The sequence below is a fragment of the Lampris incognitus genome, chromosome 11 (genome assembly GCF_029633865.1).
Source record: "Lampris incognitus isolate fLamInc1 chromosome 11, fLamInc1.hap2, whole genome shotgun sequence".
Classification (NCBI taxonomy): Eukaryota; Metazoa; Chordata; class Actinopteri; order Lampriformes; family Lampridae; genus Lampris; species Lampris incognitus.
The window spans coordinates 31,245,400-31,264,245 of NC_079221.1; the positions used below are offsets into that span (position 1 = coordinate 31,245,400).

Genomic DNA, 18,846 nt, shown 5'->3' on the forward strand with positions numbered 1-18,846 from the left:
CACTAAAGCCCATACACTGACTGCATGCTGTGCTCCCATATTCCTTATCTGAGAGGATCGTTATCCCGTCCTTAACAAGGCACTTTGACCTCACTCCTGTACTCCCCGAGTGACGTAAAAAAGAGGCTGGCAGAGCGCTAAGTGCAGTAGTTTTGAGCGCTATCAGGGCGCGCCTAAAACATCACTAGTCTACTAGACTTCACATAGTGCGCCGATGTTAGTACGCTCCTCTCTCTCTCTCTTTCTGTCTCGCTCTCTCTCTCTCTCTCTCGCTTTCTCTGTCTCTCTTTCTCTCTGTCTCTCTCTCGGATGTTATTGCAATGCAAATATCTTGGCGGAGATACCGAGATGTGTACGGATGTGTTTGAGAGACAGAGATAATAACCCGCGGGAGTGTTGTGACTGACGTTCTCTCCACTTCTCTTTTCATTCAGTAAGTTGCGCGTCTGAAACTTTTGAAGGACGAGACCGAGAGCACATCTGGAGCTGGGCTCGCCGCTCTAGACGAGCCAAACGCGGAGCTGTCAACCCCGGAGCGCAACTTAGCTGGACTGATTCCTCCCCCTCTTCTTCTTCTTCTTCTTCTTCTTCTTCTTTTTTTCCCCCTTTTGAAAACAAACAAAGCGAACTAGCTAGTATCTTTAAGACGGAATATTGGACTTTACCTGACCCCGCGAACTCCTGTCTCTTCTCGTTATTTTTTTTTCTTCTTCAAACTTTTTAATCAAATCGCAATTTGCACAATGAAGCCCTGGCTCGTGACGTTGCGTCTTGGTGGCGTTCTGTCTTCTGGAGACAAGGTGAGTCCGCTGACACGCTGGGTACTGGCCTATGGTCTGCAGGGCACGCCGGTGTTAGACGGTGAAAGATGAACTTGTAAACTTTGATGTGAGAGGCTGTCCAGATTACCGAGGGAAGAGCTCAATGAGCAAGTTCACTTGTTATTTAAATTGTTCTTTTTTTTTACTGTTTAAGATTATTAAACTAGAGTAAAATTAGTCAGGGTGTGATAACGATCATAATTTATGCTATTTTATTTTGCTGCAATGACATTATGACTCTACTACTTCACACTTGAATACTAAGCAAATTGCCGAGGCTTGAATAATAATAAATAAAAAACTTAAAAAACAGTTTTAAAATAAAAGGTCAGGGACAAGAAAGAAAGAAGGAAAGAAAGAAAGACCTCTCAACACCCCCCCCCCCTTTTCAATCACAGTTATCCACATCGAGTTTCCATTAGTAGGGTACCCCCCCAGTGTCTCCAGTAGGTTTCCTCTGAAAGTGTCCTGTGTCCTCATGGCCTTGGCCAGGCAGGAATTGGAGACAAGTCTTCCCTCAAAACCGGGACGAACCCAACAGGTAGGACAGAGTCATAACCAGCTCTGTGAATCAAACGTTATGTCATAGCCATGTACAGTTTTGTTCAAACGGAGCGTGGTTAGCGACACGGGACGTTTTAGCGAGTTGCTTTTCACAAACAGACCGAAGAGGCTGGTGAATGGCTGCTGCGTTAGTTTGGTTTAAAACAAGAAAAGAAAGAAAAAGAAAAACATGCTGCACACATAAACGTACAGGGCCTACAGGGAAGTTACACATAGTTGCAGTGGGTGCAAGGATTATTATTTTATTGATGTATTTATTTACTTGTTTTGCCGATGGTCTTAAACGAGATGAGTACACTCGCCGCGTATTTGTGTATTTGTGTGTGTTTACGTGTGTCGCGCGTCCCCTTACACGTGCGTGTTGTTCACAGGTGATGCTCATGTTTAAACTGGGTGTGTGTTTACGTGTTGCGCATACGCGTGTAGCTATACCTCTGAATATGGTGTGTGTGTGTGTGCGTGCGCGCGCGCGCGCGTCGCTCCCGCCAACCCCGTGTTTAAATCATGATCGCAGTGAAAATGAAAAGCAGGGCACCTCTGGGTGTGAAAGCCCTCATGACAGAAGCCTGTGTTTTCCTCGTTACTGCCTCCCTGTGAAGTTCAGCACAACTCTGACCGCTGTCAGCAGAATAACGGGAGTTCACATGATTGACCTGCAAGAGAAACACCAGGCAAACGCTCGCCTATGGCGACACACCTTGCAGCTCAATGAATAAATCAATCAATCAATCAATCACTGGTATGCAGATGCCATCAGTGGGTGATTTGATCCAGGCTAAAACAAGTAATATTCCTGATGTGTAATATCGGTTCAAAACCAGATATGAGCCCATATCCCTGTCAGATCTCCCCTAGATGCTCTGCTAGTGTTTTCAATTCCACAGCCTTTTTCTTCCCTGCACTACTAAGAGTTTTCTTTTTGTTTGGTGCTGAGGTATCACGGCATCACACATTCACACAGAGGAGTTTTGGCTCTCATGGCGAGGTTGGGGACTTTAGGGCTTTCAGTATTTGTAAATCTTGAAAAAATTGGGCAAGTTATTCCAAACAATATTAATCCACTTTCAGGTTTGGATTTTCCCTCAGTATGACCTTATCTGTGACAATTTGTGGTAAAAAAAATGTGTGTGCGTGCATGCACGTGTGTGTGTGTGTGTGTGTGTGTTCATGTGTGCATGCATGTGAGCACGTGTGTGTGTGTGTGTGTGTGTGTGTGTGTGTGTGTGTGTGTGTGTGTGTGTGTGTGTAAGTCACTTCACAACCTTGAAATGAGAGTTTCTGCTCGGCCCCCTTTGAGTCTTGATATGACAATGAGACACAAAACTATAAAACTATAAATCCATAACAGAAACCTCTTAACCCAGATGTTTTGAGTTTACCCTGTCAAACGTGGGCCCTTCTAAAGTAAAACAAAACAAAAATATTTATAATACCTAAACTGTGGCCATTCCTCTGTATATCATTGAAGTAGCTTTAATTTTTTTCCTTCAATGACCCGGCCCGTGTGCTTCTTGCAGGGTAGAATCCAATGAGATCTTGGGCCTGAAGATCCCCAACATTGACCCCATCCTAAACGCCAACACGGTATGCCTGACGCTTCCGGGCCTGACACGGCGCCAACTGGAGGTGTGTATGCGAAACCCCGATGTGACGGCCTCAGCCATCCAGGGGATCCAGATCGCCATCCATGAGTGCCAGCACCAGTTCAGAGGGCACCGCTGGAATTGCTCAAGCCTGGAGACGAGGAACAAAATACCCTACGACAGCGTGGTCTTTAAAAGAGGTCAGTGTCATGTCCACAGTGCATACTGCCCTGATCTGTCATGTGAGGTCATCCGTGTGTTTAGTTTCCCCAGGAATTTGGTTAATGTCATGCGGGGATGCAACATATTGTACAAGTTCTTCATAGATGCATAGCCAAAATACAGTGCAGTCTCCAAACACATAAACGACCACTAAACTCAAAATATTGGGGCCAAAAGACGTTAAATTGCCTGGCGTTCCCCTCAACAACACAACGGTATGATAGTTCGGTCGGTGTACAGTCATTCTCCACAATATCCACTAGTATCAACTTAAGTAGCCTGGAGACAGGATTTCAAGAGATGAGAGATCAGTTCAAATGCTTTTGCACGATTCCAAACTGCTGGGATACGGTGGGATATCTTAAACAATAGTCAGGTATTCAACCAGAGTATGGTTTCACACACAATACTTGACAGCCTGTTGTATCTTGAAAATACTGTGGCTATCAGAATGTTTGTCACCACTCGGCAAGGTGTCCCCAAGAAGCACAATGATAATGCCTTTAACCTTTGCCCTCATAATATGGATGCAAAATTCATCACGAGGCTGAGGACAGCTGGCTTATAATAATTTTAAACATTCTCTAAATATGATCGATAGATAGCTAGATAGATAGATAGATGGACGGACAGAAGGACGGATAGATAGATAGATAGATAGATAGATAGATAGATAGATAGATAGATAGATAGATAGATAGATAGATAGATAGATAGATAGATAGATAGATAGATAGATAGATGTCCAATGTTCTCTGTATATTGAAAGTGATCTTGGATTAGACAATGTCAGCAAGCCTTTACATGGGAGGATGTATAGCAGGTTTGCGATAGTACAAATATATTTTGCTGTATCTTTGCATTACATTTAATTTGACAGATTTACTGTTATAACCTGTGTTTGTCAGTGTGTTTTTCAGTGTGTGTGTGTGTTTGTGTGTGTGTGTGTGCGTTTGTGTGTGTGTGCATGTGTATGCATGTTTGTGTGTGTGTGTGTGTGTGTTTGCGTGCAGATGCTCTCCATCCTCTTTATTGTCCTACCTGAGGAAATGTGTTACCACAGCCTGCACATCAAAATACGAGAGTAATGGTTAGGTTGGCATCAGTGACAGACAGTGGGGTCATTATGTACAGGGCCGTAAACTATTTTTCTAACCCCACCACGATTCCTCAAAAGCCCAAACAAAAGGGAGCTAAACTTCAAAAGCAGTTAGTCACCTTCAGATTACTAAACCGAGTGTAGATCAGTTTCCTCCGAGGCTTTGTACTGCTGGGAGCTTCTTAAATCAAGCCACAATGGATGAAAGAGGATCTTTACTGCTGTGAAGCCCTCACATGGACTCATCTCAGGTTTTATGCTGTGCAAGACATCTGTTCTTGGTAGCCTGAGCACCTGGATGGCCGCGTGGTGCAAAGTATGGTTGTTACTTTAAGTCCTGGGTTCAGTTCATTTTCTAGTCAACCATTACAGGAAGTGGTTATGGTGTGAAATGCAAATATTTAAAGGCATTTGACATGTGCACGTCTGTGCTAACCAACCTCTTGAAAACTAAACATGATTGGTCTATTGTTTATTTTTATACACAAGTCCTTATTTACATTTTGAGCTGATCTCGAACTAAATCTTTCACACTTTCCTCATAGCTTGATGTTTCAGTACATTACCCACATTTAAGGTGCATCGCATTGTATTGGCAGTGCGGATTATTAACGAATTATCTCTCAATCGACAACCTATCACATGCCTACTTAGATCAGTAGTGATGCAATGCAATGCTATTAATACAGTACCACTTTTCCTTTTAGTGTCAGGTTCAGGAGTTTTCAGCCTCCTCATGAGACAAAATTGTTTTCACCTTTTACCTCAAGGAATGAACAGCGCCCGCGAGATGGGTTGAACGTCTTCGTAGGCAGTAGCCCTGAAGTGAGCATGGAATTCCCCCTTGTGTTGACACAGTTGACTTGACTTGCTGGAGATGGTTAATCTTACCCTTCAATAAAAACCTGACATTTTAGTTTTGCAACCTTTATAACAGACTTTAATTTATATTATCCCTGTGGTTAACTTTAAACAACCCCTGCAACTCCTCCATCTTTCTGTCTATACACCTCGGGTCCAACTTTCACTCCTCACTGACTCATTGAGAGGTTGTTTGTCATTATTAGCTGAGGCAGTTGCTGGTTGTCTGGCATCCCTGTTTTGCCCCGGGTGCAGAAACTCCAAGACATTGATATAAACAAGCTCTTTAAATTCCGTGATTCATCAGTTACATGTCAATGCATACAGTAGCTAAGAAATGAATGCAGGTTAATGAACCACAAGCACTACTGGATGCAGCTACTGGAAGTGGGTTGTATTTTGTTATTCAGGGGAACTACTTTTTCGCAGATGTAAATTTAGAATAAATGTAATTGATAATCCGAGCTGAAAATGATATTGAATAAATTTCTTGCAGGCAGGGTCACAGCTTATTTAGACCGGACAACCCAACCCAGCTTCTCAAAGGTTGGGCTAATACTCTTATAAAGGCTGTAAATTGAGGTTTCAGCCAACTAGTATAACTTCATTACGAGTTAACCCAAGTCCTCTAGCTTATGTTCTATGAATAGGTTTTGAGCAGCATGTCAGGAACCCTCCACCTTTCCATGTTTGTTTGGGTGTCTAATTTTATTACAGCAGACTCCCGCTGGATCCTCTCTGGTTCAGCCACTTATCTCTCCGCTGATGCATTCGGATAACTTATGGACCCATGCTCATCTCCGTTTAGACTTGATTCAAAACTAGGCTAAAAGGCAGCCAAGCAGAATGTGGTGGGATAGGCTGTATCGCTCTGTCTCTCTTTCTCTCTCTCTCACTGTCGTTTCTCTTTCTCTTTCTTTTTCTCTGTCTTAATATCTGTCTTGCTCTCTCTTTCCCTCCTTTCTTTGCCCCTTGGCCTTTATTTCTATGAAATTGTTTCACTCTACCTTCCTTTCTATCTCTCTATCTCCTTCCGTCATTCTCTCTCTCCCTCCCTCTGTGTCTCCCTCTCTGTGTCTCCCTCTCTCTCTCGTTCTTTCTCACTCACTCGCTGTGTTGCTCGTCCTCCCTCACTGATCTGCTCCTAATGCTTTTACTCTCCTTGCCAGTGCAAGTGCTTGTGAATTTGCTCTCAGCACTTTCCCAACTCTCGGTGGCAAAAGCATAAACCTGTTTAGTCGGTTTCTGTAACACAAAGTGACAGTTTCCTTTGAATCTTTAATTCATTTTGCCACTTCCTCTGCCATCAGTTCAGCCGGGCGTGCCGCGGCCGGTAAATTATTTGTTAGATTGATTTGTTCCCGGTCTTCCGGCTGGCCTGCGTCGCAAAGCCGGGCACAAAGCGGGGCAAGAGCTAAAACAGCCTTTCCGTGTATGAAGCTCCAGGCTGCAACTAAGTGCCATCCCCCCCCCCCCCATCTTCCCATGCGCACACACACACACACACACACACATACACACACACACACGGGATGGAAGGAGGGTGAAATAATTGCAATGGCCAGAGTGTGCAAGTGGGTGTTTGAGGGTGGGTACAAGTAAGTGAGTGAGACAAATCTGGAATTGGGGTCCTTTGTGTGTAAAGTTGTGTGTATCTGCATTTCTTTTTATGTGATGTGTGTGTATTCATACTTCAGATTATTTTTGTTTGCCAATTCTGACATTTAACTTTTTTTTTGTTTTTTTGTTTTCCTTTTGGTTTGCAACTAAAAATGCTTAGCTGGTACATTATGGACATCAGGATGGCGAGGAGCATTAGCCAAACCAGAATAGCCCCAAACTGCCAAAGACTGTCAAAGGTTTGTGGCATATTGTAAGAAGCATATAGGGAGGACATCATGGTAGGCATCATCATGCTGCTCATTTCAATCCAACAAACTTCCCTTTCTAGCTTCAAAACCTGAGATTTTAACTCTTAATACCTTCACATCTAATTCATACACTAGACACAGCAGCACTTTAAAATAAGGCATACTTTATAAATGATTTATAGGCAGGTACTTACTACTTTGTTAATATTAATAACTAATTTAGTTATTAATATTAGTCCAAGTGTTATAAATCAGAAATGAAATGTTATAATGCATTAATAAAAATATTTTTTGGGTTGCCAGGTTGGAAGCCCAGGTGGGGAGAGTCTCCATGGACATTCTCTTGGAAACCACAAGATTAGATGAATGTAGCTGAATTGTTGTATGACAGCCTCACCAACTACCTCCTAACCTTAACCTTAAAACTTAACCACAACCTGACCATAATGCTAAACGTAACTACTGTAACTGTAGATGCCACCATTACTGCACAAAAACCGATGTTTGCATATGCAGAACAAGACATTTTCAAGTTGAACCATTTGTAAGTTGATTGTTAAGAATGTGAATCGGGAGTCCTTGCTGGCCACATGGTTTCCAAGAGAATGTATATGGGGACGCTCTCATATTGATAAAATATGGACTTTCTTCCTGGAAGTCCACATTTTACCACTGGACACATGCACATTTTGACTAGAGTTGTGTATCATTTAGTCCTTTCCATTCCAATCTTTACTCCAAGTCCATCCGTTCTATTCAATATGGAGTTGATGATTATATTGGAGCAGAAATGTAACACAGTAGTTTATTTTCTTTTATTACTATGTTCTGAATTGGACCAAGGCGGATGGATACCTTGGTATTTTAAGGGTATTTTTGGACTGAGGACATTATGCTGCAGCCTGGGCTAACATGGTATACATTTGAAGCGGAAATCTGCAATTTTTCTCCACTGGTAAATTGTTGTCTTTCCATCTGGACCATGGGGTCAGGTTACATAGTACTAACTGGCATCTTTACCAAGGTTGGAAACTTCTTCAGTCTCCATACAGCACTGCTGACATTTTTGATTAGGTTGCACCAACTGGTGCAGGGGCAAACATGTATGTGTTGGAAACAGCTCCTGCAGGTGTGAAATGTGATGCAAATGTGGCCATACCTCTGTTGGACAGACGATCAATTACTGTACATCAGTGTTACAATATATTTTATGAAGTTTGTAATACATTAGACTTTCTGCATTAGTGTTGCTGCCATTTTTAAAAGGGCGGGAACTGTTTTACTGGTGAGCTGATGGCACACAAGCAACAATGGCTGCTACACCTTGCTTGTAGTCAGAGAAAATCCATTGGAACATGTCTATTTCCCACTTCCTCCTACATCAAGCTATATCACAACACTGTTGACTGTCTAGCCAACAGAACTGCCACATCGTCATCCCATTTCAAATGGGGGAAAAAATGGAGAACGTTGCAGATTTCATGTTTAACGGGTTGAGCCACATAGCGCTTCAGAGTGAAAATCCATCAGCTGATGTTACAATTAATATCTGTTGTAGGTTTTTAATCTGGCTGTCCTTTCAGAAGGGAAAAAGTGAAATAAAACCAGTAAAAAATGGCCCTTGGTTGAGTTCGCCTTTTGCCTCCTTATGGAAAGCTATTTGCAACAGAACACTGCAGTTATAATTTATGACATGGTCATTCAAACGGCAGCAGATTTGAACGTGTCATTGACGTGTTGACGTTTTAAATATAATTTCAGTTGTTTCTCTGTCTCCAAGAGGAATTGTCTTGAAAAATTGAACAAACAAAAAACTTCTGTTTTGCCTTTTCTTGACATCATAAGGAACCAGTTATGGTCTGGCAACCACTTTGAGACATGCAAGTTTTTGTATTTTTAGGTGAATTGTGTCTATTCAGTCTTATTAGTGGAAGTATCACTATGTACTGATGCACAACAGTTGCATGATGAAGAACCTTTTCTGTGGCTACGTGCGCTGCTCAAAACCAAAACCTTTGTTTTGATAGTACTTGATTCCACAGACCCCAGTCTCCATAATATTAAAGTAGCTCTGAAAAAGCAAAGAAATGCCAGTAGTAACCATGCCATGCTGTGAACCATTAACAAAAAAGTACTAAAGTTTATGTAAAATATATAAAATATAAATGAGGAAATAACACCAGGCATTGCTAAAAGGAGCAATAGCAGTTAATAGCTTTTTATTTGACTCCACTGAGATGCCTGAATCATTTCCCCTGCAAGTGGTGCGCTATAAAGCTTCAAGTGGTTTTCTTTCATGTGTTCTTTACAAGTTTCCATTATAATCTTCACTATTTTCTACCGCAGCAAGTGAACGTATAGGGCCTCTTTATATAGAACCTGAGGGTACCATGTTTTCAGGCAGTAAACTGAACTCCCAACAACAAACAGTCAGAGAAAGCATAGGGGTCACAAATTTAAGTTTGCTTGTGTGTGTGTGTGGGGGGGGGGTAGAATAGAGTGAGGTAGCATGAGTCTTTGTGAATGAAATATTGCTCCTGGTAGCAGTAACACAGACATTATAACATGAGACATGAAGGACTGTTGGGGAGAAGAAAAACAATATGATTAGCAATATGATGAAAAAGCAATTATTTGCAGACCCACCCCTTTACATGCATTAGTGTTTCTGAGCTACATTGGGGAGGTAACATGACAAACATGGTGGATCTGTGTCAACGTGTGTGGGTGTGGGTGTGTGTGATTTGGGGGTGTACACATAATAGGCCTCTCGAAACAAAAACTGAACTTGTTACTACAATATTTACGGAGGTAATATTGACCTGATTCAGTGGTTTTAAACAACAGTGGTTGTAAATCTTGAAAGTGAGATTCAAACTTCAGCCTTCCGGTCCTAGTCCATCGGCCAGCCAGGCTCTTATAGCCACCAAGTCTGCCACTTAGCCTGAAGCAGCTAACCAGGTTAATGGTTTACAGGTTGGATGAAAGAGTTCGGGAAAGGGGCAAATGACTTTAAAGAGGGATCTGGAAACAACACTTAACAAAGTGAAGGAACGAAAGATTGGTAGGGAGAAAGAAAGAGGCTGGTACAAATGACTGGAAGAAAGTAGAGAAAGAGGGAGGCAGGAACGGAAGAATAAAAAGTCAAGACAGGCATCAAAGGAAGGAAGGAAGAAGCAAATGAACAAGGTTGTCACATATTGTGACACAATAACTGACACCATCTGTCCATACTTGCTGACGGCATTGCTTGGTACATTGACATGCACACCAATACACTTAGCTAATCCTGACTATGCTAATACTGCGATTATTGAAATTGTCATGTGCACGTCTTTACCTGACTTCAAAAATTGAGGTACGGTCTTAATCCATCCATCCATTATCTGAACCGCTTATCCTGCTCTCAGGGTCGTGGGGATGCTGGAGCCTATTCCAGCAGTCATTGGGTGGCAGGCGGGGAGACACCCTGGACAGGCCGCCAGGCCATTACAGAGCCCACACACACACACAAACACACACACACGCCCATTCATACCTAGGGAAAATTTAGTGCGGCCAATTCACCTGACTTACATGTCTTTGGACTGTGGGAGGAAACCTGAACCCCCGGAAGAAACCCACACGGACAAGGGAAGAACATGCAAACTCCACACAGAGGACGACCCGGGATGACCCACCAAGGTTGGACTACCCCGGGGCTCAAACCCAGGACCTTCTTGCTGTGAGGCGACCGTGCTAACCACTGTGCCACCATGCCGCCAGTAGAGAAGCTATAATAACAGAATATATAATGACGATTACACCATGGATCAAGCTATAATAGACATTGGTATTTCCCAAAGTTCCACATTTGTTGAATCTGAGCAAAATCAAAGAATTAGTTAAGTCTGATCAGGTTCTGGCAGAGACAAAAATACTGGGGCCACAAAAAACTGACACGCTTTTCAAATGAAACGCTACAGGTCTGATATGGTTATCTATTAACACATAATAATAATAATAATAATAATAATAATAGACGCAGACATGGACCAACAAAAGACACACCAGTGGCTGAGGCACACCGGGCTGAAAGCAGAGACGGAGGGCCTGATAATCTCTGCACAAGACCAGAGTCTGGCAACCAGATCCTATCACCGTCGCATCATCAAAGATGGAAGAGACCCAAAATGCAGAATCTGTGGAATGTACAAAGAAACCATCGACCACATTGTCTCAGGCTGCCCGGAACTGGCAAAGACCGAGTACATATACAGGCACAACAAGGCAGCATACCTGCACTGGAAGATCTGCAGGAGTTACAAGATCAAGATGACTGAGAAGTGGTACGAACATCAGCCAGAAACGGTCACTGAAAACAATGATGTCACCATCCTCTGGGACATGCCCATCCACACTGACAGAGAGATGAAAGCCAACAAGCCCGACATCGTTATCAAGGACAGGGAGGAAAAGAGGTGCATGCTCACTGACATGGCAATACCATCCGAAAGAAAAAAAACCACCTCAGTGAAAGTCACAGAGAAGCTGACCAAGTACAAAGACCTGGAGATTGAAATCAACAGCATGTGGGGAATGAAGACCGAAACAACACCAGTGGTCATCGGAGCTGTAGGACTCATGAAGAAGGGAATGGAAAAGTTCACCAACCATATCCCAGGAAACATCAACATCAGTGCAGTCCAGAAGATCGCCCTACTCGGCACAGCCCACATATTACGATGAGTACTGTCAATCAAGTGACATCTGCCCTATAGTTCCTCAGGTCCAGTTTGGACCCGGCTCTACAGATGTAAAACAGGAAAAGTGAAAGAAATAATAATAATAATAATTCGAAAATTATGATTTGTAATAATTGATCATCGTTAATAACATTAATAATCATAAGGAATAACAAGTTCATCGTTTTTTTTCTAGTTCACCAATTCTGTTTTAAAGTTTAAATTGGAAATCACGCTGATATAATTCATATATGGAATTGAAGTGAAAGGTCTTAATCGACATATTAAAAACCCGATTAAGACCCCTGGATTTTTGCCGTCCTTTGATACATGTGACTCTCTAAAGCCGGTATCACACTACGTGATATTTTTGTCTTTCACGATGGTCACTATGTCAGATTAGGCCACAATAGCGCCATACTTTCTTGCCGCGTCTTGGACGGGAGACTGGCAACAACTACAAGTATGACCCCGACCAATCATCGTATATGCTGCCTTTCACGATCTTGCGCCGAGTTCATAGGTCGACGGGGAGGAGGGTGAAGAAATTGTCAGTCATGGCTACAGAAACACTAATGCCTGGTGGTCTTGTGTTCCGAAATGAAAAATAAATGAAAGGAAAAACGATTCTGGACGCTGCTGCGCCTAGTGCTACTAGGTAATGATAGCTTAACAAGCTACTCGCTGGATTGCTGAAGTGCCTCCGCTATTTCTTGCCAAAATCGTTGACTGTCATGGTACTCCCTCGAGGAAATGTCAAAAAGGCAAGGGTATTGTTGCCACTGCTCAACGAACCTTTACTCGGTTTCGTTGTTTCACCTGACAGCAGCAACAGCAGCATCCTTCTTTCTCTTTGCCGTGTTTACGTACCATGTGTACCAAGGAGCACTCCGTCATCCTATTCGTCAAAGTCAAGGAACTCGTCGTAGATGTCACACCAGGCAGGAAAATACAAAACAAATCTGACATGCTAGACTTTTCGCCAGGGTGTCGTGGGACGTCCCAGACGCCGCATCGCTGTTCTTCGATTATGCCACACTATACGGGGTAAAGACGCTGGAAATTTGTCGGCGATTAAAAAAATCGTGTCAAAATCGGGCTGAATTCGTGTAGTCTGAGCCCTTGGCCCCGGCACAACTCTTGATTTTGAAACTGCGCATGGCAGGGGGAACTTACGGTTCTTGAATGTCACCAGTTAGAGCCCACCGCTTTTGTTGACACTCTGCCTCTGATTGGCCAGTACTCGTTACCTCCGTTGGTTGGGTTGGTTAAGGTTAGGGTTAGGGCGGGGTTAGGGTTAAGGTTAGCTAATCAGAGGCAGCGTAGGGGCGGGTCTTCCTAGAATCCTAGCGCCTGGATGCTACGCAGGGCCTGGCTTGCCAAGAAAAGCAGTGGGGATCCCTAATAACGCGGTGCCGAAAAAGTCTCCGCTGCTGCTTCTGCTCGTGATAATACTAATGGCGACATCACCCGCTCTCATTTGTTATGTTGTCAACTAGTTTTGACACCAAAAATAACACCTGCGCAAAGATTAAAGTGACAGAAGTCAATTGCACAAGGTAAACGGCGGAGAGATCAAGGGAGGCAGTAAATGTTTTTTTTCTTTCCCGTGGAGCATACGGCGATATCATCATGGCGAATCATTTAGACTCACCTATTAGAGTAATCGCACTACCAATATCCTTGTGTACAAAACATTCAAAACTTTGGCATAAACGAAGACTTCAAATAAAATGATTTCACATTTGCATGCAGACATTCTCTGCTCTGTTGCTCCAACACCTGGAAGAAATTGTTTGCACAGTGGTGAAGCCCTAAAGCTAGAGGGGTTAGGGAGACGTGTGTGAGTGTCCTCGTTACTGCTTCACACACTAATGTAGATGTTAATGTAATGGACTCTTATTAAGCGTTGAAGTGACGTAGAGACAGAGAGAAGAAAAAAGAAGAAAAAGGAAACGCTTAAGCCTTAAAACTGGATTTGCTTGCACCAGTGGCGCATACACTGGTCAAAGAAGACAAACTCTACAATGGTGAGGAAGGTAGTAAAGCTAAGCGATGTCCATATCTTAAATTCGTGAATAGTGCAATATGTTTGACGTTTGTGTTAACGTATCGTTAATCTATTTGTATATCACTATAGTGAGGAGGAACCAATATATATAGTTGCAACTTTACATATTGTAACGTGCATGGATAAGTAGACACGCTGGCCGCTGGCTGGCGGGTCTGAGCCTTTGGTCGAGCGGTTAGCGATGTCTCCTGTGGCGCGGGCGATACGGGTTCACCTTCCGGCCGCGGCAGTTCCTGTGGTTGCGTTGTCCCCCCGAATTCGCTACAATATGTACATTATAAAATCGGACAAGGCAAAAATGAGAATAAGACCAAAGAACATGAGCAAAGAGGAGGTAAAAATAATAAATAGATGAGACCAAATGAATAGGAATAAAAGTAAAAACTATTAATAAATAAAAACAAATGTCAAACATTTCCAAAAGCTTTCACAAAGAGAAAAGTTTTAAGAAGAGATTTATAAGAAGCTAGAGACTTAGTGTGTCTTGAGCTCAGTAAGAAGAGAGTTCCATATTGTGGGTACGTTAACCCTTTGTGACAAACCGTGACCTGGGATAACCAGCAGGGCTCCATCTGCGGATCTTAATGGTCAAGAGGATGCATACCAGGTCAGTAAATCAGTGATGTATTTAGGAGCAAGACTGTTTAAGGCCTTAAAAGTGAGCAATACAATTTTAAAATGAATTCGAAATCTAACAGGGAGCCATTGTTTATACCAACTGGAGATGGTGGAGGGAGCTGTGGCTGATACCCAAATAAAGTGCATTAATAATCAAGCTGAAAACAGATAAAATCATGTACAACTTTTGTAGATCAGCAATTGATAAAAATGACCTAATTTTGGAGATTATCTTGAGCTGGCGAAAACATGACTGAACAACATTTTTGACTTGATAACCAAAACAGAGGTCAATCATTTAATGTTACCCCTATATTCTTAGCAGCCTGCTCAAGATTATTTGACAGACCACCAAGATCAGTTCAAAAAGGCTGATGGAATTTAGGGGACTGAACAGAATGATCTCAGATTCATCATCATTAAATTTAAGAACATTTTGGACATCAGGATTTAATATCAGAGAGGCAAGTTGTGAGATTTGCTAGGCAGCTAGGATCTGTTGGTTTGAGTGGCATGTCGTCAGCATAAAAATGGTAAAACACATCAATATTTTTAATAACCTGGCCAAGAGGCAGCATGTATATAGAAAACAAAAGGGGCCAAGAACTTCGCCCTGAGGGACACCACGACTCAACTGAGCCATCAAGGCAGTAGAGTTACCCAGAACAACAGAAAAAGTTCTGTTGGAGAGGTGTGAGTATGATAAACTAAGAGTCGAGCCCTTGATGCCTGCTCAAGTCTCCAGGTGATGTAAGAGATACTGTGATTGACTGTCAAAGGCAGCACATAAGTCTAAAAGAACTAAAATCAAGCAGTCACCTCTGTCTGCAGTCAGCAGTAGGTCATCAGTAACCTTAAGCCAGATTGGAAACTGTTAAAAACACTATTAGTATTTATAAAATATATCAGTTGAGATGAAATAAATTTCTCCAGAACATTTGAACATAGCTTTACATCCCTTTGAAAATAGCTGCAAACAGCCAAACTGCAGGTCAGTCATTCAGCCACTCAGCCAGCCACATATATTAGCAGTAGGACAGCCCTGTTTTCTTCTTTTTTTTTTTAAACTGCATTTCAGTGATTCCTATAATGGTAGTGGTGGGAATCTGCTTACTATCAGCTGGTCCACAAAGACGCAGTATGCAAGAATTGGAAGACCTAATTGCGATTGTCCCAGATGTTTCTTCTATTTTTATGAGACTTGGCACGTGTGTATATAACCCATAAGAGAGTGTGTGTGTGTGTGTGTGTGTGTGTGTGTGTGTGTGTGTGTGTGTGTGTGTGTGTGTGTGTGTGTGTGTGTGTGTACACACCTATGTGTACCCCTAACAAGCTTGCAGGGCCTCCTTTGACCACACCAGTACTAAACATGTATAAACCAGAGCATATTATGCCGAATAAGTGCAACCGTACGAGAACATTTCACAGAGGTAAGTAGATTAAGTTTCATTGTTACAACCGCGGTTGAGCTCAGTCTATGATCAGGGATAAGGAAAATAACTTGCCATATTAATGTTGCATCCAGTAGTTTTAAAGCATACACCCTAATGAGAGTAAAGTCAAGCTTTGTTTGCTACTTCTTATGTTAATATAAAGTATGTTAAAAATAGAAATTATATCGTGACTATTGCAGTGAAAAGCAGTGAAATCAGGATTGCAGTGATGTGGCAGCATCATTGAAATGTAATTAGATGTGTATCAGATCGAGCCAAATGTATTTCTTTGCTGTGTATCAACAACCTGCCTTTTCTCTCTCTCCTTCTGTGTATGACACACACACCGTGGTATGTTTTGGCCTCAGGTCACTGATAATTTGATACAGTCTACACAAACTCTGGTTCAGGGGCGGTGGCTAATGTAGGCTAAAGAGGGCTAAGCCTTCCCTAAGTGCTGGCTAGTGTGCACCCTACATGCCATATGTCCGGCGTTTGGATAGACAGTCTGGTTTTTCAGCTCTCTGTCCGGCATCCGGCGCAATGTCTGGACAGATGGCTATTTGTCCTCCTTTTTATGGTATTGAATAAAAATTGTGTATGCACATAAATTCACTCTCTGAGTGCCAGAGGGCACTTTGTTATATTGTGTCTAATTGGCTACTGTGAAAGAAATCTGCATTTTGATTGGCTAATGTTGCGTGCGGGCACTCTGAAAGTGCATTTTATGATTGAAGTTATTCTCAAAGTCAATAATATTATTTTTCAGGTTATTGGCTGCTGTAACCGTCAAATTCTTGTATTTTCATTGTTTTGATGTGTAAATGTTGAACTGTAGAAGCCCGTCAAAATGCTGAAACAAAAAAACTGTATACAACTCTGAGTGGTGTAAAGAACATACATTCATTACATGTCAAGGATGAATTTCATGCATTTTGTAAGCTTTGCTGAGCTGAGTTTGATATGAGCAGCAAGGGAAAGGGAGCTATTGAACAGCATGCCAAAGGTCGTTAAAACAATTATGATAGTTGGTCAAATATTAGCCTTATCCATCCTCAGCCTCACCTGCTGCCTATGCTCTGGTTTATAACATTTGTAACAGATCCAGAACTGCTATATGGCACATTCTTCCAAAGTGATACAGTCCTTGTGTCAGCTTTTCATAAGGTGCCTGTGTGATAGGTATGTCATTTTATACACAGTAGTAAACCATTGTAATGATTTATCAAGTGTAAATTTTAAATTAAGTTTCTTCCTGCTCAAGAATAGGAAAAATGCCTACGGGTATGCACAGAAAAGTTGGATGGCAAAGTTGTTTTTCAGATGGGGTGTATCCTTCCCTGTATGTTACTTCTCTCTTTCTCCGTCAAAGCGCTTTCCATCCAAAATATCACAAGACTTTTGCCCTTTTTTAAACAGACTTTCTCTGCCCAGTTTCAGCCCTTAAGATTTCTAAGAAATTCATTACACAGCTGTTGCATTATAAGGTTTTTTTTAATTTTATAAATATGTGCTTATACACAGAAAAGTTATACACATTACTTTGGCCTATTTTATACCACACTTTCAATGCCAAAAAGGAAAATCAGGTAACATACAAATAGTGGTGCATCTAATTTATTTGCTAAACTGGCTTAGTCCAATTCAAGGTCATGTGCTGCCCTTGCATTACACATTGTGAGAAGTTCAGCAAAAACCTCTGGATAAGTGGCCAGTCCATCCTAGGGCCCACACCAGGAGTCACACAATTCATACTTTTGAGTCATGATTTCACCCTACATGCATAGCTTTGAACTGCATAAAGTAATTGGATTATCCAAAGGAAATCAATGCAAACATGTGCAAGGGAGAAGGTGCAAACTTGACACAGACATGGAACTTCTTGCTGTGAGGCAAAAATGAACAATGCTAACCACTAATCAACCACGACACCTAGTAAAATGTGACTTATGAGATGCATGACATACCCAGTGCCAATCAGTACATTCACTATCCTTTCCTGCATGAAAGAACCTGTCCTCCTCATTTCATCCCATCAGGTTTCAGAGAGAGTGCCTTTGCCTATGCTATTGCTGCGGCTGGCGTGGTGCATGCGGTTGCCAATGCCTGCTCCATGGGAAAACTGAAAGCTTGCGGCTGTGACGAGAAGCGGCGTGGTGATGAGGAGGCCTTCCGCATCAAGCTGCATCGCCTCCAGTTGGAGGCCATCCACCGGGGGAAGGGTATGGTGCATGGCGTCATGGAGCACTTCCCTGCTGATCTGCCGGGGCCCCAGGACTCCTGGGAGTGGGGGGGCTGCAGCCCCGATGTGGAATTTGGCGAGAAGTTCTCGAGGGACTTCCTGGATGCCCGCGAGACGTACAAGGACATCCATGCCCGAATGAGGCTGCATAATAACAAGGTTGGGAGGCAGGTGAGTGAGCTGCAGGACGAGGCATTGGGTTGTGGATGTGAATGCATGGACAGTAGGTTGCAGATCATGCCAGGTCTGTTGAAATCCCCCATTTATTTGTACCCTTTTGACCCCATCTACACCTGATATAATAATGGGAACTGTGTCGCTACTTATCTTGAAAAGGAAAAACGTATATTAATGCAATGTCTAAACACACACAGTAAACACCATGCCACTGGAATGGGATCAGAGGTTTGGTGGATCTCTGGCTTGCATGGTGATTGGATCCTAGTAAAAGTTACACAAAGTGTCAGTGCAACCCATTCAGCATGGTTCTATTAGTGGGATATAATTGCCCAGGGAGTAGAAAAGTTATACCCACAACCAGCAGTTTAACATATTGTGGCTCACTCTGAAGGTTACAACTTACTGAGGCTCATCAAAGTCTGGCAAGAACCACTAACACAACAATAAATGAGTTGCTGTAGTTACATTCAAAGCGGTCACAAACACAATTGCAACAAAATTACTCGCTGTTTCTGTTCTCTCCGTGTCATTAAAAGGACCCATTCAGTGACTTTTTT

General features: G+C 42.5%; 1 protein-coding gene across 1 annotated transcript in view; it reads left to right on the forward strand.

Annotated features, from left to right (window-relative positions):
• Nucleotides 1-18,846, forward strand: part of wnt10a (wingless-type MMTV integration site family, member 10a) — a 43,009-nt gene that overhangs the window by 550 nt on the left and 23,613 nt on the right. Inside the window, exons 2-4 of the mRNA XM_056288903.1 lie at nt 761-800; nt 2,903-3,168; nt 17,907-18,280. Of these exons, the coding sequence (XP_056144878.1) occupies nt 761-800; nt 2,903-3,168; nt 17,907-18,280 (680 nt within the window). The remainder of the gene's footprint in view (nt 1-760; nt 801-2,902; nt 3,169-17,906; nt 18,281-18,846) is intronic.